At 39.2% G+C, this 27,863-nt stretch overlaps 1 protein-coding gene and 1 long non-coding RNA gene across 2 annotated transcripts in view; both read right to left on the bottom strand.

The window, feature by feature from the left end:
• The window catches only part of LOC131798346 (protocadherin Fat 4), a 48,266-nt gene extending 24,197 nt beyond the window's left edge, over positions 1-24,069 (bottom strand). Inside the window, exons 1-27 of the mRNA XM_059115993.2 lie at positions 23,985-24,069; positions 23,170-23,298; positions 22,742-22,812; positions 22,188-22,428; positions 21,330-21,563; positions 18,183-18,440; positions 18,015-18,062; positions 17,526-17,577; positions 16,882-17,009; positions 16,333-16,466; positions 15,840-15,927; positions 15,387-15,501; positions 14,578-14,757; positions 9,546-9,760; positions 8,719-8,971; positions 8,287-8,573; positions 7,397-7,571; positions 6,035-6,174; positions 4,713-4,895; positions 3,945-4,161; positions 3,257-3,535; positions 2,670-2,789; positions 2,113-2,386; positions 1,684-1,954; positions 1,469-1,576; positions 1,097-1,243; positions 427-564 (exon numbers count right to left, since the gene is read on the bottom strand). Of these exons, the coding sequence (XP_058971976.2) occupies positions 427-564; positions 1,097-1,243; positions 1,469-1,576; positions 1,684-1,954; positions 2,113-2,386; positions 2,670-2,789; positions 3,257-3,535; positions 3,945-4,161; positions 4,713-4,895; positions 6,035-6,174; positions 7,397-7,571; positions 8,287-8,573; positions 8,719-8,971; positions 9,546-9,760; positions 14,578-14,757; positions 15,387-15,501; positions 15,840-15,927; positions 16,333-16,466; positions 16,882-17,009; positions 17,526-17,577; positions 18,015-18,062; positions 18,183-18,440; positions 21,330-21,563; positions 22,188-22,428; positions 22,742-22,812; positions 23,170-23,178 (4,365 nt within the window). The 5' untranslated portion in view covers positions 23,179-23,298; positions 23,985-24,069. The remainder of the gene's footprint in view (positions 1-426; positions 565-1,096; positions 1,244-1,468; positions 1,577-1,683; positions 1,955-2,112; positions 2,387-2,669; positions 2,790-3,256; positions 3,536-3,944; positions 4,162-4,712; positions 4,896-6,034; positions 6,175-7,396; positions 7,572-8,286; positions 8,574-8,718; positions 8,972-9,545; positions 9,761-14,577; positions 14,758-15,386; positions 15,502-15,839; positions 15,928-16,332; positions 16,467-16,881; positions 17,010-17,525; positions 17,578-18,014; positions 18,063-18,182; positions 18,441-21,329; positions 21,564-22,187; positions 22,429-22,741; positions 22,813-23,169; positions 23,299-23,984) is intronic.
• Positions 24,070-25,912: 1,843 nt separating this feature from the next.
• Positions 25,913-27,317, bottom strand: LOC136279992 (uncharacterized). The gene is made up of 3 exons (XR_010717099.1): positions 27,206-27,317; positions 26,593-26,751; positions 25,913-26,109 (listed from the first exon to the last, which is right to left on the bottom strand). It is a non-coding gene; the product is annotated as an uncharacterized lncRNA (long non-coding RNA).
• Positions 27,318-27,863: the final 546 nt, after the last annotated feature.

The raw sequence follows: 27,863 nt of genomic DNA, 5'->3' as shown, positions 1-27,863 counted from the left end.
GCAAGTTACTCAAAAGGTGTGATAAACATTTTTTAAAAATTTAAGAGCCGTAAAGAGCACCACCATTGTCGGAGCTTACCACCCGATTTCCGGAGCATCAAGGACCTTAGCATGGACTTTGGATGGTTGTCCTAGTTTTTTTTCACTTGGTTTTGCCATTTGATCGTTTTTTCCTTTTTTTTCTTTTTTGGTTTTTGTTTGTTTGTTAGTTTTTTTTCCTCAGCAGTTTACCGATAAATATTTTATCATATCGTGGTGAGAGGATTAGTTAGGTCTTAAAGTTTCTTTCCCATGGACATAACAAAGTAATGTCATCCTGGGCTCAAAACGGACCCCTCGTTTCACAATCGAGAGCAAGAGTAACTAGACTGACAACGCAAACTATGATATAAATAGAGCAAATATTCAATATCATGGTCTACTTACGATTAGTTTGTAAAGATCTTTTGTTTCCCGGTCCAGGGGCTTTGCCACGGTTACCACCCCAAGGTATTTCCCACCACTTTTGAATGTTGTCATGCCCAAGTTGCTATTTGGATCCCCACTCAGAATGCTGTAAGTGAGCTGGAATAACAGAAAAACCAGAAATATTACCAGCGAAGCTAACCTAGGATTTCTGGAAATCGATTCGTGGCTTTCTAGAAAAGTTTTTCCTGCTTCAATCACATTATCCCTTAGTTCTGCCTTTAGCTAATACACACTTTTAAAGAGAAGAAATTTTAAATTTCTAAACATATCCTCATTTGGAGTTGCCCAACTTCCAGGCAACCGGAGCCAAGTTTTGATTTCAGGTCGGTAATTCAATAGCTAACAACATAACATTACAAGATTCTCCAGGAAAAAAAACTGGTGGGCATTCTGAATCAGCCCCATTTCCAACATATGGCTTCTGCAATTCACTTAACAGTAGAGCTCAACTGGTAGCGAGGTACGGATTCCATTCATGACGAAGTCGACATTCTTTTTAGCTCTTCTTCATACTCTGCCATTGCTTTAATTGCAGTTCACCAAGGGGTAGATTATAATGTATTATATATCATTTCTAGTCAACTTCTTAAAGACCGTTTGTTGTGGAAAAGGTTAAACGGAATAATACCATTGTATTCTCCAGGCTGTCTTTGTCCGTGGCTTCTACTGTTGTCACAGTGGTCCCTACAGAACTGTCTTCTGAAATTTCACCCTGATAATCTTGGAATTTAAAAACTGGAGTGCGGTCATTTATGTCCTTCAGCAAAATTGTCACCTGAAACAAATTGATTTTATCAAATTAAATTTTACTATCCACCGGTCTTCAGCCAAGAAAGTAGTACAAGGTCTTAACCTAAAACAAACTTTATTATAGGCCCCACTGGCACAGAGTGACCTCACTGTAGACAAGAATTGGACGATGTCTTAAAAGCCAACGTATCTGTTTTTATAGTTGCTAACCTACATTCTAACAGCAAGTTAACCCTATAGAGTTACTCACCGATGTTTCACCGTACCGAGGCGGGTTCCCGTTGTCTGTAGCCGTCACACGAAGCGTATAGTTTGGTATAATTTCTCTATCAAGAGGCTTCTGAACTACGATGATTCCCTATTTAAAAAATGAAGTTTTAGTTTTTCAGTATGCCACTTTGGCGGAAAATCAGTGTAGATCTGAAGATTGCGATTTTTGTTCAAAGCTGCAAGTGTGCGACTTACCGAGTCGAAAAATATCTTAAACTGTCCATATGGATCACCAGCCGAGATGTTATACCCAATAAGAGAACCAATGGCCGAGTCCTTCTCTGTCGCCTTGACCTGAACCACGTGACCACCGATTGTCTCATTCTCCCAGACCTCCACACTATACATGGGTTTCTCGAAATGGGGATTGTTGTCATTTTCATCTACCAAGGAGATGTTTACATGAAGTGTAGAGCTATTAAGCGGTGGAGTGCCTTGATCCATTGCCACGACATAGAATTTGTAACTAGAGAGGAAGAAAAAATCGTGGATGAAAATGCTGGATGAAATTCCGACGACTATGAATGTGTGTTTATGGGCAAAAAGTTAGTAGCATTTGATTGAAATATCATGTGACTCCTACCAACATAAAGGAGTCTAGGACGCAAATATTGCCTCACTTACTTCTGTTGTTTTTCGTAGTCCAACTTTCCAATTGTTGTTATTACTCCAGTTTTTGCGTTGATTGCAAATTTTCCCTCAGGTGAGTTCCCTGCGTAGGTGAGAACTTTGTTGGTGCCAACATCGGGGTCATCGGCAATCAACGTGTAGACAGGCATGCCGGGAAGTGCGGACTCGCTGATCAGAATGGTTTGCGGTAGTGCGCGGAAGAATGGTAGATTGTCATTGGCATCAGCTATGTTGATATCCACTTCAACACTTGTAGATTTAGGTTCACCTGGAAAAACATGTAAATGACATGAAAAGAACGTTTTGGGGGCAAAACGTGTCTGTTACAACGCTTTTAAACACAGCTTTTAAATTATTTACGGTGGCCAATTTACGTTATCAACTCAGTTGACAATGCTAAATTACCCCGTTATATTCTCCCACCCACGCAGTACCACAGTGTCTTTAGAAATGTACGCCCTTTATTCCTTTATTACACCGAAACCTTTTTACATATACCATAACCCAGAACATTTTACCTTGACTAGATAAACTCTTATTCGTTGGCCTACCTGCACGATCACGAGCAGTAACTGTCAGTTCGTAAGCACTCTTCGTTTCTCTGTCCAACTTCTTAGCAACTGTTATATTTCCAGACGAATCAATGGAGAACACGCTTCCATCGTTACCGGCTACGAAAAACCAACAAGAATAGAAATGTCAGCTAAAATCAAGGAAGCGCTAGTCCCAAAATGCACCAGCAATTAAACAAAATTGATTCATGATTCACGTTTCCCAATCGGCATAGAATCCCTGAGGTTGTTAGTATTTTGAATGCAAATCAATTTGACCGATCCTTGTGGTCGCCTCTCCGCGTGGTCATGTTAAGCAAAATGTAGCATTTCAAGCAAAATAAAAGAAATCACCAAGACTCTACGATCCCAATCATATACTGTTTGGGTGAATGTATATGTTTTAACTTTATGCACCGTCGAAATTCTAGTTTTTGTTGTTGTATGGATATTTGCAAGTTGCTCGTATGAAATCATATTGGTGAAGCAACAAAGTCTAATTGGCTGATAAGTTTGCTTTACCTCGTTGCTAGTTGTTTCAGAAGCTTTGAAAACAGATTTTGCAAATCGTTGGTAAAATATCAGACCTGTGATGGAATATACAATCTCCCCAGCCAGTCCTTCATCGCCATCCACCGCATGAACTACGGTAACAACCATGCTGATATCACTGTCCTCTCTGACTTCGGCCAAATACGTAAATTTATCAAACCGAGGAGCATTATCGTTTACGTCAGATACTGTTACGTTAACCAAGGCCGTGGAAGACTGAGGAATGGGGTACCCGTGATCCCTCGCAGTGACAATTAATGAATAGCCATCGGGTTTCGTTTCACGGTCAACTTTGCTTACAATGCTGATAACGCCTAAAATAACAGAAAAAAGCTCTCAAAATATGGTCTCAATAAATTGCAATTATGACTATTGATCCAGGGGATATAACTCCGGCGCTATCACGACATTCAGTTGGTGCAAATTTACTCGTAAATTCTGGGTGAAAAAAACCAGTTTCGATGATGGCTGCAATTTCACTTCGTTCAGAGCACGGAAGTGTTTTCGTAACTTGTCGTGATTGAGTGTTGGGATACCACCAATGAACAAATAAATGACCAATCAAAAGAAAGGAAATTAGTAAACGCGTTCCCGTATGTAAGCTTTACCGAGTTCCTTCTATCTCTAGAAGGTGGCGCGAATTTCTAGACCAGGTGGTAGCCAGGGTAAAGTAAAACCAACTTAAGACAGGATTTCCTACGCTAAAAAATTTGGCATACTAACCAGATGTCCTGTTGATCGCGAAGACTCCATCCCCTCCCATGAGAGAATATATCAAATCAGCGTTACTGCCGTAATCCGGGTCATCAGCTGATACTCGGATGATAGATGACGACACAGTGGCGTTCTCACTGATGGCCACAAGGTATACAGATTCAGTGAATTGCGGTCGATTGTCATTTTCATCTTCGACATTTACTTCTAAAGACACACTTGTGCTCTGTAGAAAGAAAGATAGATTTCAAAATGACTAAGATGTCGAAAACTAAAATTTCAGCAAGAGCTTGTTCTTCCTTTCGTCCACCTTACACATGTTTGTGAAACAGTCGCAGAGAAGAGAAACCCTTTTCCTTACCGCCTCCAATATCGTCCGCAAATAAAAATATGGAACAATCGTAAGTACATTTTAAAATAAAATAATAAGGGCAACCAGCTAGTCAAAAGAGTAATTTGAAAGTGTCTAAATAATCTAGGGCAATAAATAGAAAATGACAGAAGAATGTGTAAAGAAAAGAAGCAATAAGCTAATTTGGTTATTGTTCACGGGTTATTTCTCCCTCTGTATTTGATAATGTGTCGATTTTATTTCAACAAACGTTTTCTCTTTGTTTCTTTGATTATTAATATTTCAAAAACTTGAAACTTATACTTGTAATTCATCACTACTTTTCTAAACTTAGAGTAAGAGACGCATCTCTCATGTAATGGCCCTTAATCCCATTTGACTTTCCTTATGTGGCATGCAGCCAATGAATAAACTCAGTTCCAAACCTTTGCAGCATCTCCTCCCCCGTCAGTAGCCAGCACAGTCAATTGGTATCGAGCCTGCTCTTCTCTGTCCAGTGGTTGAGTTGTGTAAAGGATGCCAGTTGATGAGTTTACAGCAAACTTATCACTGTTCACAGAAAAGGTAACTTGTCCATTTGAGCCATGATCGGCATCTTCGACCGAGAGCTGCATTGGAAAAAAGAAAGGGATATCTTAGGAAGTTGGAAGCGTATAACATGAACAAAACGACCCTATGGCTTGATGAACAGAGTGAATTGTTTTGTGGGAAACATACTAAATCGGAAATCTCATGATAAAAGTTACATGAAAAAAAAGGTAAAAAAAATTGTTGTATAATAACTGGAAAAAACATTGAAAATTAATTTTTTTGCGGAAGGGTCGTTGGAGTTTCATTACTGATAAATAAGATTATTAAAAAAGTCTCGAATGTAGAAATCTATGATCAGATCTTCCAACGCCTGGAAGCACAGGAATCAAAGAACATTTAAACAAACAAACTTATTTTTAAAGAAGGTAAGTTTCCAAAGAAACTGTGGACTTGCGTCGTTGTGAGAATATAACAAGGTAATTTAGCATCATCAACTGAAGAATTAGATATATGAAAATTCATATATTTGCACTGCGGTGGAAAGATGAAATTAGAAGATCCTCGCAGCTAAGAACACTACTGAAACTAGTAGTTGTAAGTAGGACCTGAAAAAAGGATCTTCTAATTTCATCTTTCCACCGCAGTGCAAATATATGAATTTTCATATATCTAATTCTTCATTCACTCGGATGTTTATTTGTACCCAATTCATTGACCAGCTCCCAGTTGGCTTGCTAGCTCAATTGGTAGAGCGCTGCACCGGTATCGCAGAGGTCATGGGTTCAAATCCCGTACGGGCCTGAAATTTTTTTCAGGTCCTACTTACAACTACTAGTTTCAGTAGTGTTCTTAGCTGCGAGGATTTTCTAATTTCATCATCAACTGAGTTGATGAGGTAAATTGGCAACCGTAATGAGTTTCAAAGCTGACGATTCGAGCGTTAGCCCATTGTCATAGCGAATGAAAAAGTTATGTTTGGTAAAACAGTTTGTTTTGCGAGTCCTTGCTTAAGGGTAAGACACCTTAACCCGGCCAGACCAGGGCTCGAGCTAAGAGCCTTTCAATCTGGAGAACAGCACGTCAATCTCTGTTAATCTTATGACTCTCGCAACAAAAAAAACAGCACAAGATACAAATTGAAGGGGTCCAAAACTACCCTTTTTAGTGCTGCAAAAAGCTTTGTATGCCATACAAAGATCGCCCCCTTGGTACTTACCCTGAGAACGCTTTGACCAGATGGTAAATTCTCCAAGACGCCTGCAATGTAAGAGCTCGATATGATGCTCGGGGCGTTATCATTCAAATCTGCAATGTTTATTGTCACTTGCACAGTGCTCTGTAATGACGGCGAACCACCTGAAAGAAAAGCATAGGGTAAACGTGATAAGATCCCTCCCTCTTTACCGTAAATAATATAACAGAGATCATCCACGATCAGATGTGCATTACAGATTGGAAAAAAGAAAATAAATAAACAAAAGAAAAGGGAAGAAAAGGCGCAACTTCTGATATGTTCCTTTCAGATGACTGTAAAACATAAAATGAAGCATTAGTTCGTGTAGTGTGATCGTCCGGGTGAGTGTAGTTCTGAAAAGAACTGTTGTTGGTGACTAATGTTTCGACTACCTGTGCGGTAGTCATCTTCAGAGTCAAGTGAAGAGTAGTTGTCAGTCGATGATGTTATAAAGTCTGGTCTGTTGAATGTGATTAGTCTGTTTAGCCTTGATGTGATTGGCTGGAAGACCCGTGTAGAGTTTGTTAACAGTCATTGGTCGGTTTCGATCCGTCTGTTGTTTGTCGGTCTGTTTGTCGGTTTGTTCACGTCGTTAATGAGTCGTTTGTAAGGTGCTGGTAGTTGTTGACATCTGTTGAGAGGCGTCTGTTCTAAGTTAGTAAACCAGCTTTCCAGAGTCAGTCGTTGAAAATAGTTTGTACTGTAGGTTAAGCATTTAGCAGAGTCCCAGTCGATTCTGTGATTAGTTTGTCGGTGATGTTCAGAAATGTGATTGTTTACATCGCCATTTCTAGTTGCTCGTTTGTGTTCAGTTAGTCGCGTGTTAAAGTTTCTACCAGTCTCACCAATGTAGGAGGCCTGGCAGTCGGAGCATTCGATCTTATAAATCGCTCCCTGTCTGTTGTTGGGTTCGTCTTTGTCTTTAACGTTGGTCAGCAAATGTCGTTAAGTAGTATGTTTACGACATTTGCTGACATAGTCACTTGACTCTGAAGATGACTACCGCACAGGTAGTCGAAACGTCAGTCACCAACAACAGTTCTTTTCAGAACTACACTCACCCGGACGATCACACTACACGAACTACTGATACTCCTGGGATCAAACCATTTACTTTAAAATGAAGCATCTAAATGCATTCTAGAACGTTTATCCTTGGAGAACCATTTAGCACATCACCATGCTATATGGGCGTTCTTTCTGATTTTAAATGTAATGCTACTTTTCTTTGTGTGACGAACACTTTAAAATAGCAGTATCAATTCTGCCTTGAACGCTGCTAAAATCCTTTTTATCATAATCTATTTTTACATTTCACTGCCTATCTTAAAAGAGATTTCTCACCGTCACTGGCCTCCACTCCCAGCACGTACTGATATATATCTTCTCGGTCCAGATCCCTGGCGACTTTAATTTCTCCCGTCTTCTCATCGATAGTGAACGCATCCTTTACATTACCGCTGACTATCATGTAAGACACTACGCTGTTCGAACCCTGGTCAGCGTCATCTGCCCAAACCTAACAAAAAGTGTTTCGTTGAAAACGTCATCGTTATTAAGAAATGTCTATTCTAGTGGTACACCAATGCCGAGGCTCATCCCAGTATCACTAGAGGTATTGTTCGTCTTCATAGACGGAGTACTAAACTTTCAAAGGTAATCCCCAGCCGTCCAAGGGCCTAAAATCTAACCACCAACTGTGAAAAAAAAATCTTCTTTTTAACTTTCAAAGATATCTTCATAGAAAAACTTTCACAATACAGTAACCCGTACCTAGAAACCGAACGCCAGACACATGGTAGTCTAAAGATTAGCGGAATGGGGCCCGGATTCAAGACCTCGTAGGATCATGAAAGTGTGTTCTTCGACGAGACATTTCATTCTAGCCAGGCCTTTCTCCAGGTATGAATGGATATCTGCAATCTGTCAGTGAAACCTGATGGACTGCTGTGGGGCGGGGGGGGGGGAGGAAACCTGTGATGAACTGGGATCCCATCTAGGAGGAGTGCCAATATTCCTATTCGCTTCATAATATGGAAAACGGGATAAGCTGCTGTACAACTAGGCTCAAGTACGGACTTTGACTGTTAGCACCCCCCAAAAAAAAATCCTGAGTACAATTGCTGTGATGCATTGTAACAATTCCACGGCCAGAGACGCAACTTTGAGATGCAAAAATTGTTTACGCAAGTTACATCTGCGAAGATTGAACAGATATGCTTATTTCACTTCACCTGCAACGCCACAAATCCTACACTGGAATGCTCTGGAAGATCAGCGAGGTAGCTTCCGTTCCTAAATACCGGAGGGTTATCGTTCGCATCCAAGACTTGTATTTCCACGACGGTTGTATTGTATCGAGGGTGAAATGGATCTAAATCGAGTGCACGTACTTCGAAACTGTAGTTCGCCTTGGTCTCTCGATCCAATACTCCAATAGCACTTACTACTCCGTTGTCCGAAAGCGCGAATTTACCTTTGTATTGGGGAGAGCTTGGCATTTCTTTGCCTGTAACATGTCCTGAAATTTCAATCAATAATTTTGTATAACCTAAACTGACTGGCCCACAGAGCAACCAGCCGGGTCAAATGGATTCTGAGGGAAGGACAAATGACTGACTGTAAACTACAGTAAAGTATATGCAATATTTTTTGTCAACACTCACGTGATATTTTGTAAGAATGCAGCACTTCTTCGTCATTAAGGCGCTTGCGCCAAATGAGAAGATCGCTGACCGATAAGTTTCCATAATACTGTGGACTTTCAACATTGTTAGGTTTTCCAATGCTCAAAAGGGTGAAAATATCGCTTCCACGTGTTATATCCTCTGAGGCCTGGGTAGAGGCGATCAGTTGTCCGTCTTGAAAGTACCGTAACCCTGTCTCGACACTCCATGTAAAAGTGAAGTAAAACCAATCCTTTAAATATCAATAAGGGCAACTTTATTCAATTTGAAAGTAGTCAAAGATTTCTTTTGCTTCACCTCGCTCTGTGTTGGGTCTGAAAAACTTGCTCCACTGTTAGGGTCAGATAATTTATGTCGACATAATTTTGGGCATAATACTATAGTCAGAGAAATCTGATCCAGTGAAATGTTATGTTCTGACTGAACTTCGCCGGATAAGCCTTTTATTTTCAGCAAGTTGTGACCGTTGGTGGTAAGAGTGGAGGGGAAGGTTGAGGGGCTCTTAAAAGCTATCATTCTGAATTAAAAACTTGAGCATAAGGAAATATTTTGCAAGTCACGCCATAATGCCATGATTTCAGGGATGACACTCAAAAGCATAACACTCAAATTGTCCTGAAACTTTATCTGAACCTATCCACTGGAAGTCTCGACCAACAAGATAATTAAAGGTCGTTACTGTACATTTGCTTTGATATCTCACTGGCTCTGTGAGGCAGTAACTTTCTGAATCTAGATGTTCAAGTGCTCTGTTCTCGTGTAAACAAAGTCGGATACTGTTCCAAGATTGATTTACCATATCTTACCCTTGGTATGGTGTTAACTTTTAGACTCCATTCACTGGTGGAGGTTTCCAAAATCAGCCTAAAGTCACCAGCCGCTGACTCCCGATAAAAATCGAATCCTGTGGCAAATCCTGATGCTCCGCCTGATGATATAACGTACTGACCAGAGACGAACTTCAGCCAGAAAGCAATGGAGAGTCCTTCTGCGCACAAACTCGGGTTACTAATGCAGTCATCTAGAAAGTAGTACGAAAGTTAAGACATGATGCAAATAATTGTTTTTTTGTTGTTGTTGATGATGTTATTTTTTTGCCTGTATCAAGTTTTAACTGACTATAGAATACCTCATTGATAAATTCCTCAATCCTGTAAGGCTTGGAAAGCTACTATACGTCACAAGACTCGGAAAGAAAGAGCGGGGCATGGGAATAAAGCGCCAAAACGAACGCTATTGATCAAAGCTTCCAATCTTCCAAAGAAAACGTCAAATGCCCTCCATGACATTCTCAAGATTCATTTTATCACCACAACATTAATTTAAGGATGTCACTCTATTTACAATATATAAATCGAAATAAAGTCTCACGCTTCCTCTGACTTCCGGTAAAGGAAATATGAAAAGAAAAGAAAAAAGAACAGGAAAAGACGGAACAGAATGAGCTGCGACTCAGGAATTTTATGTTCCACTTCAGAAAACAAAATCCGAGAGAAATGCAAATCTCTTACAAAGGCAAGACAAGATTTTCTCCTTCAAAATATCTGAAAAGAGAAGAGAATGTTGCCTCCACTCTCAGTTGACAATTTCAGTAAAGCCTGGAACAGGCTAGAAAATTTTGCAATAACAAACACGGCTATAAAGATAAACGCGTTTATTTCAACAAGAAGCATGGTGCTGATGGGATGGTAAGACGTGAGAAAAGTGGAACCCATTCCGCTGCAGTAACCAGCCTTTTAGAAGGAGACCAGTGGAAACTCTGGCATAAAATATAAGGGTCTAAATCATCTGACAAGCCTGAATAATACAGGCATTTTAGAGGCAGAAATCATCAAATAAAAACCTTAGTATTTATATCTTTTCATAAGGGTCCAAACAGATTCATCAACAGCCACAGCCACTAAAAGACCATTCAAGAAATTTGCCGCTAAAATCAACCAATAAAAACATCGCTGTGATTATGTGACTATTTAAGCGTGACTACTCGTGACCACCCGTGAACACGCAAGCAATGCATGAATAACACACGCTGGCATAACGAAGGAGGAAGTGAAGCAATTTAAAGTCATAAATACACAGACACCGAAAACTTGTCAGTAAGAAAAGGAGAAAATTACTTTAAAAAACTTCTCAGATTTAATCTGTACCACAAATTCCCCGTAAAAAGGATAGATACGTGTGTGACGAAAACCTCGACTAGAATCTATATTTATTCATGACTCACCAGATTTGATCATTTATTCACGAGGGGAATATATCATTTTAGATGTCGGTCACGCATTACTATCATTGACTGATTCAACTTGTCTTTTCGTCCTTACACAAGCGTTTCTGAAATTATTACAAATCTTCCTGTTTGACCAAAATGTCTTTAGATCCTTCACATTAAATATCTAACGCAAGAGAAAATTCTAAGGTTACTCCTTCCTTCGTTTATCTCTATATTGTAATGCAGATATCATTAGTGAACTTATTGGCATGATCATAAACATAACTTCATTTGAAATCGAGATTTTAGCTAATGAGGCCTTTTCAATACGTCAGTAGCTTTCTGTAGGTTCATCTTGTCACAAAACATGACGTGAAGAGCATGTGTTTGACGAGAAACGCATCCTGAAGGAATCATGATTTCTGAAGCGTGTCATTCCCCTCCAAGTAATCTGCAAACCCTTACAAGACGCCAGATCAATCTAGCAACATTGCTTAAGAAGACGAATGAAAGACAAATCACTTTATGAGAAGGAAATGAAGAGCAAAATCGAAAAGATGAGGTCAAGTAGAGGCGAGGGGTGTCGGATTCATGTGAGATAACCCTCAGCCGTCCGGACCTCGACATACTTGGTGTGACTTAACGTATATATATGGTTCAGGTTAGACTATCCGGTGATTATGGTATGTATATAAACATATGGCTTTCCTCACGCACGCGCTGGTAAGGGTTCATAAAACGGTGCGATGAAAAAACTTTGTGTGGTTGACTCGTCTGTGTTATAAGAACGAGATACACGTAAGGATTCCGTCATAACCGTATCAAAATTTTCTTATTTCTTTAACATGTTTCAATAATTTTCAGAGAAAACCAAAGGTGTCTGACTAAGTATTAAGGAAGGGACTCGTTCGAAGCAGCCGAGCGGAAGCCATAGCAACAGTAGCTTCCTATTCGCTCCTTTAAAATTCAACGTCCATTTATCATTTATTTCCGTTTTTGTTTTTGTTCGTTTTTTTTTCTTTTTGAAATGTTTTTTAACTTCATTCTTACTTTTAAACAGGGAACGTGATTCTTTTAACATGCATTGGTTTATGTTCATTTTCTCAACCGGAATAAACATTAATCTTTCAGTTTTTCATTCGCAATTATAAATTTGAAAGAAGTAACACGAAAAGGAAAAGATAGTTGAAAATAAGATAGGAAGTCAAGTTATGAGAAGGGTATAAGGGAGAATTGAGAACCCTTCTCACACGGACCTCGATAAAGACTACAGGTCACGCCGATTTTATAACTTCCTCCCCTGACGATTCAATAATTGTGGTGTAAAATATTGGATATTAATATGTGAACACGCGCAGTATAGACAATAGTTCCCTCTGTGTGGCCTCTGCGTTTTCCGACCAATCAATTCTGGCCAAACGAAACAGATTTCAATGCTATCTGACGAAACAAAGTTAAAGGGAAAAAACCGAAAACATTTTCGGTTATTCGGATCTACCGCCCCTGAGTCACCTTGCGGTCTAATTCTTGACTTCCGGTTAGAGACTGAGCAAATAAAAACTCAAACTAAATTCTAGTAGAATTAAAGAAATCTCATAGTAGAATTCAAATCAGGCCTCTTAAGCTTCCTCAGAGCTTTATTCAGGACCTCCTTAAAAAACGCGTTCAGATCTTTCAGCGATGTCATGTAACTTTACGACACAATAAAGGTCGACCTGCTAAGTAGACGCGAACTGAATACAAATTTTTTATGCTCTGACAGACCACAAAAAAAAATTCTCAAAATTTGTTTCGAAGCAACTGAATGTAAAACTAGTTCAGTTTTGATGAAAGTTATATCCACTGGTAGAATTATAAAAATCATTGTATTCATTACGGCTTACTTTCGAAAGATCGAGCGAAATAAGGTTCTCAGTAATCACAGCCTATGAGTCGTATTTGCATGAAAGTCACGTTTTGGAACAAATAAACCGAGGACCAAGTGTAACCTGGGTAACCACCTGACGTCATAGATAACGCAATCACTAGAGATCTTCCGCTTCCGTTTTCGAAAGGCCGCAGAATGTTTGAAATAAAACATTGCACTACCTTCTTAGTATTCCCTTTGAAACTTCTTTCTGTTTTTGATATTTTCTCTTAAATTCTTCAACCTCAAAAATGACAAAAAATTTTACGTTCAGCGTCAAGAACTAGAATGTCAGAACAGCTGTATTTTCTCGCTAACCAAATGATAACACACTAATTTGAATTTCTCTCTGACGGTGCAGATGAAACTATCAAATGACTCTATTTTTTTCGTAGCAACATTTCCCTGATTTTATTCCCCGGTTTTGAGGGCTGCCTTGAAGCTTATTACAATTCCTATCGGTACAGTTCAAAGTTAACGCAGGCCGGGATTTGCAGCAAAGTTCCTGTCAATAGCATATTCAAACATCGAATTTGTTTGATTGTTTTGACAAGGTTCGTTGATTTATTGCTCGAGCGGATTACGACAGAACATTTGATTTGCTTAAAGCGTAATGTAAGAAGTTTTCATTCTTCTCAAGCCTATAATTTTCATGTTTTTTTTTTCCATTTTTCTGAGCATACTTGTTGCCTTATGCAGTCGATGAATATTTCAATTGCAAGATATGCCTTTTATAGATGCCAGTGAAATAACTGCTCGGAAGAACTACATTCTGACAATCAATAATTTCATTCCAATCTGTAAGGATCTTTCGACAGATGGCAAAATACACATGAGGTCTAGGGAGAGGAGGAGGGGTGTTCAATTCTAGTGGATAACCCTCCACCGTCCGGACCTCGACAGAAGAGTTGATGATAGAGATATTTATATCTTTCAGGTTGTTGATCTTATACTTGTGGTGCTTTACATGCATTAACGCAGGCGCAATTGAAATCAAAACGAATTTGGAAAGACTCGATTAACTAAGCGTGAAGCGAGATGGTGAAGGTTGGTCATTGGAAGCTACGCACGGATAGATTTCTTTACCAAATGAATCATACGCGAGAATGATATCGTCTTGTTTTTATAATGTACAGAAACACTTAAAATACAAATACAAGTGTCAAAGGCAAGAGAAAACTGGAAGGTAGAATTATGGCGAAAATACTTAGCCAGGGGGCTGCAACACTTAGTTACCAGAGGCGGATCCAGACATTGAGCTAAAGGGGGGGGAGGAGGGAAGCGGTTTTTTTGTCGCTTGCCCTGCCGGCTTTCCTTTCATCTGCGATTCCTTTTTTTTTTTACTCAAAATAAGGGGGGGCCCTAGATCCGCCACTGGTTACAGATTTCTTTCCTCACCATCATTATCCTGTAATGTATTCTATCGATATCACTGGAGCTTTTGCTAGCTGGCAGGGCTTCATTCAAGGTCATGTTTGTAGCAATGGTTAAAAGAAATGTTTGAACACAAACCCCGTCGGTTTACTTCCTTTGACCCCAACCAAACAATCATGCAACAAAAGTGTTTCACTCAGAGATAACATTACAAATGTCTTTCCAGCCAAGTAGACATTTTTTTTTTCACTTTTCTATGAATTGAGTTAGTTGTATTAACATGAAGAAAAGAAGAGACCGCTGACAGGAAAGCATACTTATGTGATGGGATGGGAAAGAAAATAAATACCTTTAAAGTCCCCCATTAGTAACCACCCCTCAGATGCTTCGAGTGACACCACATTGCCGAGGTCTGGGTCAAAGACTACTTTCGCACCGTTTTTTAACTCCCCTTGGATACCACCACGTGTGTCCAGAACCTTGCCACCATCCCCACGGTCAAGTGGCCATTGGTGGTCACGATAAAAACCTAGAGTATATGAAAAAAAGAAAAAAAAAAAAAAGAAAAAGGAGAAAAATGCAACGCCCCATTACAAACCTGGCACTTTGCAAAAAGTGCTGTAATCCTTTCGCGACCAAACCCAAGCCTCCCGCTCTTTTCGCTCCGCCGTTACTATCGTGACATTTATTCACTGTCGCACTCCGTTTTAATAACTGAACGTCTTGGACAGGCAAATCAAACCCCTAATTACGTTCAACACCTATCTTTACATTCTCACCGATTCTCATCAAAATAAACTGCAGAGAAAGATTTTTTTTGCTCTTAGCACAAGAGCGTAAGGCAGAATAAGCAATGTACCGCCGATAGATTTAAGTCGTTTTAGCTGTGAACACTTGAAGTCTCAATTTCAATTCGAGTTCGCGTGTGGAAATTGATTTTTCAAAAACCGAAAGAGTATGCGCGTGAACTAGTAACAATAACCACTGCCAGATTTATTTTAATACACTGAGAGTCATTCCAACTAGCGAAAAAACAGAAGATTTCAGTTATCTCGCTAAAATGTGGGACATAAAGGAAACAGATATGATCCAATAACGTCAAACAACTACAGTGATGAGGACTAACAATTTAAACAATGTTTAAAGTAATAAACTCACTTGTCTGGTTCACAAATTCGTAGTTTAATTCACCAAAGGCAGAATTCTTATCGTCTTGATCTTTATCGACGGCAGTCACTTCACCAACTTCTTTGCTGCTATCCACGTAAGAGCCCTGATATCCAGAGAAGTATGTAACAGGATGAATTCTTTCATTGATCTTAGATTTATTCACGAAAGAAAATAGTATACAAGAACACAAAATGATTAAGATATTCCGTTCGCGAATAAACAGTGTAACACGATTTAGGTAGCCGGTTGAACAACAACACGAAGTCTGCATTACATGATGTTGTCTTTTAATGAGCCTAGATGAGATTTTTCTCCAGTTCAAATCTTTCTTCAAGCCAGAACTAAGGTACCAGTCCTTCTAATTTTTCCCCTGGGGGAGGGGATCAGAGGATTCAGGCCACGATACGTGTTGAGGACTAATGTCTCATATTTCAAACCCACCTCTAACGCGCTGAAGAGAAACTTCTTCTGAGCGAACATAGGAGTGTTGTCGTTAACGTTCTCAAGTTCAATTATAATTGTGGTATTCCTGGAAGAAATGATATGTAAGACTAGATTAACTGTATATTGTAGCCATTATGGTCATCTGGACGGAGATCACACTTCTCTATCAGTTCTTCTGGGAGAGTTAGAAAATTGGTAGTTCGTTGTTAGACTTTGTGATTAGGTTCTGTTATCTCTAGTGCTTCCCTCAAGCTTTCCCCGATAAGAAAGTGATCCAGTAGTTGTTTGCTATTTCTTTATAGTCTATGTCTAGGGTTGCTAGTATACATTGTTAAAAGATAAAAGAGACTGACGTAAGCGGATGCATCAGGGTGGCAAGGAAAGGTTCTTTTTTCCTTCCTACTCGTTGGGTAAAATTAGATATTTCACATCCTTTAAGATAACCAAGTTTGTTATTTAGGGTCATATCGGGCAACACCAAAATACTGACCCTGATAGCGGAGGCATCCCTTTGTCTGTGGCTGTAAGGGTCAGTGTGTAGGTGTTTGGTTTTACATCGTAATCAAACGGTTGGTGGCTTGATATAACGCCACTCGAACTGTCCACAGTAAACTGAGGAGGAACCTATGATTAAAAAAAATAGTTCTAGTCCAAAAAGAAAATTTTTACTGCGGTATCATTAAAGGTTGACTAAGAGAAGGATTCTTTTGAATAGTGGATAAATTCTCTCCACAGAAGAAAGAGGAGGAGTTATCAAAAAAATATTCGAAAGGATGAAAAGATGCATACACGGGCAGCATACACGGATGCACACACAGGCAGCAGGGAAGATGACTGTAAAAACTCTAGCGACAAGTACACAAAACCATCCAGTCCTCGTCTTTGCTCTTAAACACATTCGATGTAAGATACATAAAGGAATCACTTGTAACATTATCTGCGTCGGTTATGAAGCTGTGCTTGCAGATAACTGGTTTGTGAGAGTTACCTGTCAGTATTCCTTATGTTAACTAATCCAAGAAAAGCAACGCTTGCTCACCTGATCATTGCCTGAAGTTATGGCAAAACTCAGCTCTTGATTGGTGGAAGTATCTCGGTCGTTACTTACAGGACGTAAAACAACAGTCCCTTTGGGGGTATCCTCTAGAACTGTCACGGTGTATACAACTGGTAAAGTAGGACAAAGAATGCGTTACGATGTACACAGCTAATAGCCTGATTAAGGCAGTGGGACATAGAATGCGTTACGCAGTAGTATGGACACGGTTATCATGACTCATGATAACCGTGACCATACAACTGCAGAGGAAGATTGGATAAAGAGAATATCGTTTTAGAGAAGAATACTTTGCTTGAAGCATAGTTGCAAATTCTTTATTTTTCTCTATCTTTTTTAAGAAGATCCAGTAAATAACATAGGTACGATATGCACAGCTTCATCCATATGGAAGTGACTAAGTTGACTAGTGCTCCTCTTTGCTCTTAGCTTAGAACGAAAATTAAAAAAGACATCCCAAAAGGAGATTGGAAAAATGGCCGGGCTAACATTTTCAGGGCTTGATTAGTTCAAATACAGGTTAAGTGCCAAGGTAACGATAAGTTTAAAAAGGTTGGTGATCGAACTAAAAAAAAACTCAGTCTTAGCAAGTATTACATACCTACTATTACCTATTACAGACCTACCAGATTCAAAATACGGTGGACTGTCATTCACGTCAAACACAGTGATACTAACCTGTCGTTTAAAGAGAAAATGAATAGTGGAAAACAAAATAGAACATTATACAAGAAAAGCGACGACTTGGATGGAAGGGAGGCGAAAGGTCACACTCCTTAGGTATAAATTTTGTTGTTAAATAAAGTTGTAAATTCCTCTGTTATCGTGCTATGTCGTTTCTTCTCCACAAAAAACAAGTTCATCAAAAGCTTCGCTCCTGTACAAAGGCTTAGTAACTAAGCACACAAATGCAAAATTACTTTTGTAAATTTTTCGCTAAGAATAAAAGATTCCAGATCCTTTCCATCAGGTTATAACACGTTCCTAATAAGTAACGTTCTACAAATAAGTGGAAAAAAAAACGCTCCTACATGCCGGCTTCTTCCCGATCGCAGAAACTGAACCAAACATCTGAGCACATTCAAATGTTCTATATAGATTATGGTAATCCTCACCCTTGTGGTGGAGTTTAATGAAATTTTTCCTTGGTCTTTAGCCATGATCTAGAAAACAAGAAAAAGTAGACATTAGTTTGAAAGAGATTACGAAGCTAACAGTTTTGTAACGTTGAGTCCACGATAAGACAGCGGAAATAATTCAAAATCAAGAAAATAGACCATTACCGTGAGTAAGAAAGAACTCTCGTTCATCGGTGGATCTCTGTCAATGGGACTCTTCACGTAAATTATACCACTAAAGACATCAATGAAGAACCTCTCAAGGTTATTACCGCTGACAATGGAGTATCTCAGAGCCATGTTTACATTGTCATCGCGATCTTGGGCAGAGAGTTGTAAGATGGCGGTACCAGTAGTGATGTTTTCATATATTTCAACGTGATACAAAGGGTTTGCAAACAATGGTCTGTGGTCATTTGTATTCTAAAGAAAAAAATGAATTTTCCATACATTCATAAAGTCGTCCATTTCATATTGGAAGGGAATTCAAGATTGAAAACTGCGAGACATCGATACGCCCTACAATCTTAAATCTCTCGCGTGCAAGCGACATTAAGACCAGTAAAAAAATGACCGCTTTCCGTTGTTATGGAAAGCATAAAATGCAGTACAGGGTATCGTCCTGAGCTGCGGACCCTGAAATTTCAATTTTGTTTTCCCTTTGGGCTCATTAGAGACATTCTCCAAATACGCATCTGGGGCGTATCTCCGATGCTGTCACCCTTCCCCCTTCTCCCCCTTCCCCCCCTCCCCCCTAAAATTATCTGTCATATTCTCCACGCTGTTCTCTATACATTTCTTATGGTACTGACGAGGAGAATTTGTTTGACAATCAGGAGCGTCCTACATTGGTGATCATTTCCTTTATTCTCATGACCTGTACATTTTACCAAAAGGACGTAAAGACAGCAGAGTGGCAATAATTCTTAATAAGGAAACCACAACTTTTAGTTTGCAAGACATGTTTCGACATTCTTATGTCATCTTCAGTTGTAAATGCGATTTTAACGGTTGTACATTTGAATTTATATGAGATTACGTTACAAATTACGTCATATTGTTTACGTTACAATTTGAATATTAAATACGAAAAAACGTGACATAGCACGCGCCAGATGGGGAAAGAAGGAGAAAAGAAAAATAATGATCATAATAAGAAAAATTATTATGATGACAGAATCAAAAGGAAAGAGACAACCCTAGATGCTTCAATTGCTGATTAAGGATGGGTTTGTCCCACTTAATATGCAATGCCTCTTTGATCTTAATTTTGTATTTCGAAGCGGCAGAATCTAAAATGGTGAAACATTCTGTACCACAAGAGTCGAGACAGGCCTTTGATGATTGTAGGTGCTTGTAAATGTGTGAAGTTTTGTCAGACAAGAGGTGCTCATGAACCCGTGTACAGATGTGGCGAGTGGTCTCACCAATATAACTGGCATTACAGCCAGCACACGAAAATTTATAAACGACACGCGAACGTAGACCTGGTGGTACTGAATCTTTCACACTGAACAAGTTTCTGAGCTTAAACGTATTGAAGACTAGCTTAATATCTAAATCAGGTCTACAATAACGTTTCAGTAGATGCCTTAACTTGGTTTGAGCGATGTCAGAAAACCGCCCAACATAAGGAAGTTTAAAATAATGCGAAGAAGGGTTTCCGGAGTTTAATGTGGCGTTATGCGTGGGAGAAGGATTATAGCTCTTGGCCAGATGTCTTGAGATAATCCTGTCTATGACGCTGGAAGGGAAACAATTTTTCCGTAGCAAGAAAATAAGTTTTTGTACATCCTTGTGGAAACCAACCCAGGAATTATTGATCTTATATACTCTGTCAACCAAAGTTCTTATTAAACCTAATTTGTACATCATAGGAGTGAAGCTAAAATAATTCGTCAGAAGACCAGTAAACGTCTTCTTGCGGTAGACGCTAGTAATTATGGATGGATTACTGTTGTCAATCAGTATGTCTAAGAACGATAATTTCTCATTAATTTCCTTTTCCATTGTGAAGCGAATACTAGGGTGTCTGGTGTTTAAATAATCAAAGAACAATACCGCGTCCTTCTCATTATTGAACAAACAGAAGGTGTCATCGACATAGCGTCTGTAGAAAACAACTTCAGATAATGAATAGTTGTCTAACCAGGTTTTTTCATGATGTCCCATAAAGAGATTTGCAAGTACTGGAGCAAGTGGGGACCCCATGGCAACTCCATCTATCTGATCGTAAAACACTCCCGCAAACAGAAAACCGGTTTCAGCTGTCGCAAAGGCAAAAAGCCTTCTTAGGTCAGCGGCGTTTATCTTAAGACCAGGGTTACCTTGATAAATATACCTAATCGCAATATCTATGCACTCATCGAGAGGTATACTAGTGAATAAGCTCTCGACATCGAAAGATACCATGAATTTCCCTGAGGTAGATAATTGTGTCGTGTCGTTTATAAATTTTCGTGTGCTGGCTGTAATGCCAGTTATATTGGTGAGACCACTCGCCACATCTGTACACGGGTTCGTGAGCACCTCTTGTCTGACAAAACTTCACACATTTACAAGCACCTACAATCATCAAAGGCCTGTCTCGACTCTTGTGGTACAGAATGTTTCACCATTTTAGATTCTGCCGCTTCGAAATACAAAATTAAGATCAAAGAGGCATTGCATATTAAGTGGGACAAACCCATCCTTAATCAGCAATTGAAGCATCTAGGGTTGTCTCTTTCCTTTTGATTCTGTCATCATAATAATTTTTCTTATTATGATCATTATTTTTCTTTTCTCCTTCTTTCCCCATCTGGCGCGTGCTATGTCACGTTTTTTCGTATTTAATATTCAAATTGTAACGTAAACAATATGACGTAATTTGTAACGTAATCTCATATAAATTCAAATGTACAACCGTTAAAATCGCATTTACAACTGAAGATGACATAAGAATGTCGAAACATGTCTTGCAAACTAAAAGTTGTGGTTTCCTTATTAAGAATTATTACCTGTACATTTGATTTAAAGGTGATACTGTATGGAGAAATTAGAAGCCAGACACTCGTAAGGGTTAATGGGTGAAAACCCTTTGGTGACAGTAGAAGTGTACCACGGTCTTATTTAGGCTCTCTACTTTCTACGTAGGTGTGGCGTTTACTTGCATGAGAAGCCCAATGTTCAAAAGAAATACTCAAGATATCACTTTCATCGTTGTGATTGGGTTGAATTCATCGTCAGTGACGATAGCATTACCAAAGCAAGGTGATTTTTATCCCAAAGTGCTCCGACCATAGAAGAAAATAGGGATCAGGAAAGCCTTACCTCAACGACAACTTCAACCACAGTAGAATCGTCAAACACCACTCCATAACTGTGGTTACCATGGAGATCGGACACACGAACCAATAAGATGTAGGAATCCTGCTGTTCTCGATCTAAGGGTCGTGTTGTGGAAAGAGCACCGCTGGCAGGATCGATGGCGAAACTGTTGTCAACATCTCCAGAAAGTATTGAATACAAGAACGCCGAGTTGATGCCAATATCTCGGTCAGTTGCCTATATAGCGAAGTTACATTAGTTGGTTCAGTTAAAAAAACATGCGCAACGAAAGCAAACGATTTAAATAACTTTTAGATTTGTAAAACAGCAAATTTTCGAGCTCCAGGAGTGACATTCGGTCGTCCAGAGAAGCTGGTATTTTGCCCCGTTTTCTACGGTTGGTTGTAATTCATCTTGCTTTAACTATTCTGCCAATGCGATTTTATGACAGGAACAATTCAAAGAAGGGACGGGGATACCACCTAAGTGCTTACGTCCAAACGGGCGTATGCCGAGGATAGAACTGACATTAAAAACCCTACAAAAATGATTGCTGCCAAATGAATGGGCAAAGAAGCCTTTGTTGCCTGTGACAAGGCAAGGGTTTTCCAATAGCTACAGTAGTTCAGAACAAACTAAGGAAGTAAGTTGGAAGTTCTGATTGGTTCTAGTGAAGGATCAGGCGGACGCTGTCGGAATTTGTACCACGCACGGTTAGCGAGCTGATACATTAGGCCTTCCTTCGGAATAACAATACTTTCAAAAATCCAATATATTATATAAAACAACGACATTGATTAATTAAAATGGATTAATAAATCCAATAAAATATGAAAAAAAAAACCAGGTCACTCAAAATACCGTCAAATTCAAGATGACATGCGCGGGAAGTTGCTCCTCCACTGCTACAAAGTAATGCCGCTGACTGAATACTGGACTATGATCGTTGACGTCAGAGACGTTTATCACAACATGAACTTCAGCCTGGAGATTAGAAAGACCTTTATCTTTGGCGAGAACCCGGATGTTATGTTGGTCACCAGCCTCACGATCTAATGCAGCAGTTGTCTTTATTTCACCAGATGTCTGGTCAATGGTAAATCTGGAAAGAAACCGAAGAGCTTTTTTTCAGTGAATGACTGAGAAACAGATAGAAATTAAAGACAGAAATGAAATGCATGTTCTGAACTAGCACATTGTTATTATATTTACCTTATGTCGCACGGAAATGCTTAGTAAACTAGTTGCGACTGGAGGCAAATATTACTTCAATATGGTGTTGTATCTAAATGGATTTATGTATCAAACATGAATTCATAGATCTTCATATCAATGGATTGAGTTTCTTTTTCAAATTATAGCCAAATGCATGAGCCTTAACTTGACCACCTTCATTCTTTTTAAAGGTAACTTACTTCAAGTAATCTTGTACGGACTTAAGGCTGTATGTGACTTCTGCATTTATGCCCTCGTCAGTGTCTATTGCCTGAAGAAGTAAGAAATTTAAATATTAACAGCCAAGTTTGATGTGTGAAATGGTAGTGAAACTGAAACAAGAGGTATGTTCGAACAAGGATACAAAGTACATTCAAAATAGCGCGCTTAGAACAGGAAAGAGAAATTAATTTCGTTCAACTGCTGCCAAGTCTTAAAACTTACAACGCTAACGCTTTGAAACAAATAAAAAAAATCCTGACTTTTACTTCAGTGTAACGGCACGGTTTTACCAAAATCAATGCAATACTACGTGCTTCAACAACAAAAAATGACTTCGTGAGGACCAAACTGAAGCCGTTATTGAACATAAAAGGAACAAGAACAAAAATGTCCCACTCTCACTTACCTTGACCATTCCGACAGTTAAACCAGCTTTTCCCTCGTCCACCAAAAAGTAATAACCGTCTGGTTCGGTGAATACCGGCGAGTTGTCGTTGACATCCGAGATAAGAACAACCAGACTCTTTGTTGTTGACTGTTGAGATGGAATCAGATTTTTACAAAAGAAACCTCTTGTCTGGGAGGGGGTAGGGGCTGGTGTTTACTAACTCACGGCTTATTAATAAATGAATCCCGACCTTCTGTTATACCCCATCTCATTTACAAAATAATCGCTCAGCTTAATTTCATTTGAACGGGAGTATTAGTCTATGCCATCTTAGATATAAAAGTAAAAGTTTCCACACATTTATATGAGACATTATTGCACAAGGGTAGAGCCAGGATTTTTCAAAGGGTTACACTTAGACAAACCGAGGGTACTCGTCAGATTGTCATGTCGACCTCCACGCCGTGTTTTACTTAATGTGTCACAAACAGGCTTACAATGGGGGGATCTCGGACGCTCCTGGACTTCTCCTCCTTCCGCTAAACCCTTGTTTTGTCGTGTCATATTCGCCGCGCGCTAATCAAATAACCCAATACTAACTACTTCGAAATTAAAATGAAACACAATTTTTTTTGTTTAAGTTAACGCGATAAATTTCCTGTTTATAACATTCCTCGTAAATCTGGTTGTTGTCGAGAGGTTGCACAAAAACAAACCTACATCAGAAACTTGTAAAGAATTCAAAAGTGGAGCTCAAAAGGTGGAGAGAGGCCTCGGACCTTAAGCATTTCACCTATAAACAATCTCCGAGTCATCCATCTGTCGTTACTAACCTTTCCTCCTCCATCTTCGGCTGTAATTTGAAGAGAAAACTGGGCACTAGTTTCTCTGTCCAGTTTTCGAAGAGTTGAGAGACTTCCGCTGAAATCCAAAAGTAAAAAAAATTTTAGAATGACTTCTGAGAAAACTCACGTCCAATCTTGAGTGCTAGGCAAGCATTACTTATAAGAATAATTAGAGAACATAAGACGTTATTCTGTCGTGACAGATCAAAAGGAAGTTTTTCATAATAAATCTCTACGACAAAACTTACATTCGGATAGAGTGCAAGCAGCAAAAACTAGCAACAAAACATGCAAAAATGAGGTGGTTATGACCTCGATTTTCAAAAAGGTACAATTATCTCAAAACGGATGATTATCTGTTCACAACTCTTTTGATTGGTTCTCTTCCCACTTCTCAGTCCATGAAGACCTTGATCAGTTAGAAAAATAATTTTGCTTGGATCCACACATTTTACTACGACAGACAAACGAAGCATAGGTGATTGGATGAAAATGTACTAGGGAAAAGTCTGTTTCTATAAAGCCACAGAAGCTTCAAATAGCTTTTTCTAGGATGATTCTTAGCAAATATAGATATTTCATATGAATTTTATAATGCTTTTACCTGTTGATATTCAAAGAGAAAGCATTGGCAATATTCCCAGCGGAAATAATGTAACTTACAATAGCGTTCACACCTTCATCAGGATCAGCGGCCTAACAAACAAAAACATTGCAATGTCAATACTGTTAATCCATCTCGACTTTCGATCTTTCTAGGTCGTCAGTTGTTTGAAGCGACTTCACATCGATTGGGTATTCCCTGATGGATTTTTACACCAAAAAATGGTAATAATCAGTGAGGATAAAGTTTGGGAAAACGGTCTAAGTGTGCATTTGAAGATCTTTGTCATTGTGTCGGTCTACATTATCAGTCAATGATTAAGAGGATTATCAATCAGGTCGATTACCATTACCGTCATCATCATTATCATCGTCACCGTCGCTATCATTGCTATTATTGTCATCAATAACAGGGAGAGGGCACTCTGGGATGTGACCAATCACGAAACAATATTCAAGTGAAACGACTACTTAAGACCAATCAGATTGTCACTATCATCTCTACTGTCACATCACTATCGACATCTGTATTATCGCCACTTCCATAAATGTCATCACCATTTTTCTCCTCATCAACATCAAAAACAAAGATTATGGTAACAAAAGTGTCAGGATCTGTACTTGTTAAGGTGAAAATCTTTACCTGAACCGTGTAAAAGACAGTGTTTATGGATGCTCCCTCTGACACGCTCGTCTCGTTTGGTAAATTTGTAAATCTCGGACTGTTGTCATTTTCATCACCAACGGTTACCTCAACCTGGCAGTCTCCGAATCTAAAGAGAGAAAAATTATACATTTACAATTCAAGCATGATCAGAATAAATTGGAAATTCTTAGGTAACCATCACATGGACCGGCTGAGGATTCAATGAAATAAACCCAAGTGTTTTTGCAGCAAAAAAATTGTAATTATCAGTTGTAAATGGGCATTTACATAAAAACAGGTATTTATTTCACCTCCAGTCTAAAAAAAGAGAACACGTGTAGTCTGAACAACTCCAGGACGTCATTTCTCCTACAACATCAGCTGCAATGCCTTTTTTTCGTATACACTACGTCAAGTCATTTTACAGTAACTATTTTCCTTTGTAATAAATTGTTAATTTTTGCTGGCAATATTATGAGGAATTAACTCAATGTCAGTGTCTGAGAAACTTCACACCTTCCCCTCCCCTAACCCAACATTAACCTTAACTTGTTGTCAGTCGACTGTTGTTAGATTAGGGGAGAGGTATGTGCGCAGTTTCTCTGATACTGACATTGATCTAGGGATGGAGGTAGTCTACTATTTGAAGGGCAATTTCTACCTTGCTTGTCCGCTAGTTGGCTGGTCTGTGGCACGCGTGGTTAACCTGTAAAGCGCAAGGTGCTCGCGGTCAAAACTAGCCGTGGTATAAATAGTGCCGTTAACGGGATCAATAGCAAAAGACTTGTAATGATCAGTAGCATCTGGAACAAGACTAAATCGGATCGTTCCACTTGGTCCCAAATCAGGGTCGGATGCAGTAATCTATAATTTCAAAAAAATTATGAAAAATATATTCAGCGTCAATCAAATTATGCTCAACTGTTGATGTCACGTAAATTGCGTGACGAGACTCTGTCCTTTCAGAATATCTTCAGGAAGTGTAACACAATGCAGTGTAGCACTTAAGTAATTTGTGAGCTATTGATAATGTCTATGATTTGAGGTATCTTTTCGCGGAGGGACATACGAATTGTTATTAAAAATCTTGGGAAAGCCCATTGTGAAATTGCCGCACTTTAAAGGAATACAAGATGAAAATGAATGAATAAAGAAACCGTTTAACAAATAAAAAAACGTGGCTGAGATATTTGCAGATCTCAACGCTTAACCCTTAGATCCAACACCTGAAAGCTTCCAAATTCAATAATCGGTCCTGAACTTTTAGTGCACTTTGGGAACAAAAAGAACGAAGGAAAAATGAAACAAATCTTAATTCAGCGAATAAAATTATACTCTGTATCTCACCTTCACCACAGAAGTGTTCGCTGGTCTGTTCTCTGGCACAGTAACTCTGTAAACAGCTTGGGAACATTTTGGATTATTGTCGTTCAAGTCTGTGACATTTACAGTAACAGATGCCACAGCTTGACGCTTTTCCGACGTCTTAGTCTCCTTTGCGAGCACCTAAGATTTCAAATTAAATCATGTCGCTTTGAGGTTGCGAAAACATTGCATCGTAGGTAACATGTCGAGGGATCGCGTACCGAATCGAAGATACGTTGAAGGTAGATAGCTTTTTCCTAGGAACCCAGAATGGTCGTGGAAAGCGGATATAAAATAATTCAGAGGTGCATGTTGCCAGTTAGCGCGAGGAAGTTCTTACGCCATTTTAGTTTACCGAGAGAGGTCTGGAAAGAGCATTAGTAACCGCCCGACCGTACCCCCACCATTCTTTCAGGAAAGAAAATGTAAACGCACTCACTTAGTCGTTTTTGTTGTTGATGCCGTTTTTGTTTTGTTCGTTTAGTTGTTGTTTTGTTTTAGGTTCATTTTCTTATCGATTTATTAATTTTTTTCCTCACATATTTAATCGCTCACAAATATTACAAAAGGATTAATTTCAAGTCATAATACTGACCTGAAATGAATGTACATCCTCAGTTTCGCGATCGATTTCGTCGTTTACCAGGATATACCCGGCAGGCGTGACGGTAAACTTTCCTCCGGCGCGTTCCAGGCTGTACGAGAACACTGCGTTATTTCCCTAACATGAATAAAATGATGAAGCCAGAAAGCTAAGTCTTTTAAAAGCCAGGGAGCTCACACTGGAGGAGCTGGAAGCATATAATGGTTTATTCAGCACGAGGAGACCAGGAGTATTGCTATTTCTACTTATTGGGAGGGGAGACAACAGCCAAAAGTTCAAAAGCTTCATTTCAGTCAAAATTTTTCTGGTACTCATCAAAGTTACCGTCAGGTCTTTTAGTAACCAGCCATAGAAAACAGTCGTCATCTAGAGGAAATCATTTGAGTGCCCCAAGGGCACGAGCATTTATTTCTCTAGCATCGATTCCCCTTGCTTTTACATATTTTTTCTTTCCGTTGTTTCTTGTTCTATCCATTCCATACGAAAATAAAGCAAACGTTTCAGATCAAGACAACTCTTCACTAACAAGTATCTAGTGAAAACGCCGGCTGCTGGTGCTTCTGGAGAACAATGACTCACTCATGGTTTGCTTTTACAACCATCATGACAGTTGAGTGTCTTGCTCGCTAACATCACGCAGTGAAACAGC

Source organism: Pocillopora verrucosa, chromosome 3, assembly GCF_036669915.1.
Source record: "Pocillopora verrucosa isolate sample1 chromosome 3, ASM3666991v2, whole genome shotgun sequence".
NCBI lineage: Eukaryota > Metazoa > Cnidaria > Anthozoa > Scleractinia > Pocilloporidae > Pocillopora > Pocillopora verrucosa.
Note: the sequence above shows the minus strand (reverse complement) of the source record. Positions and strands in the feature narration are given on the sequence as shown.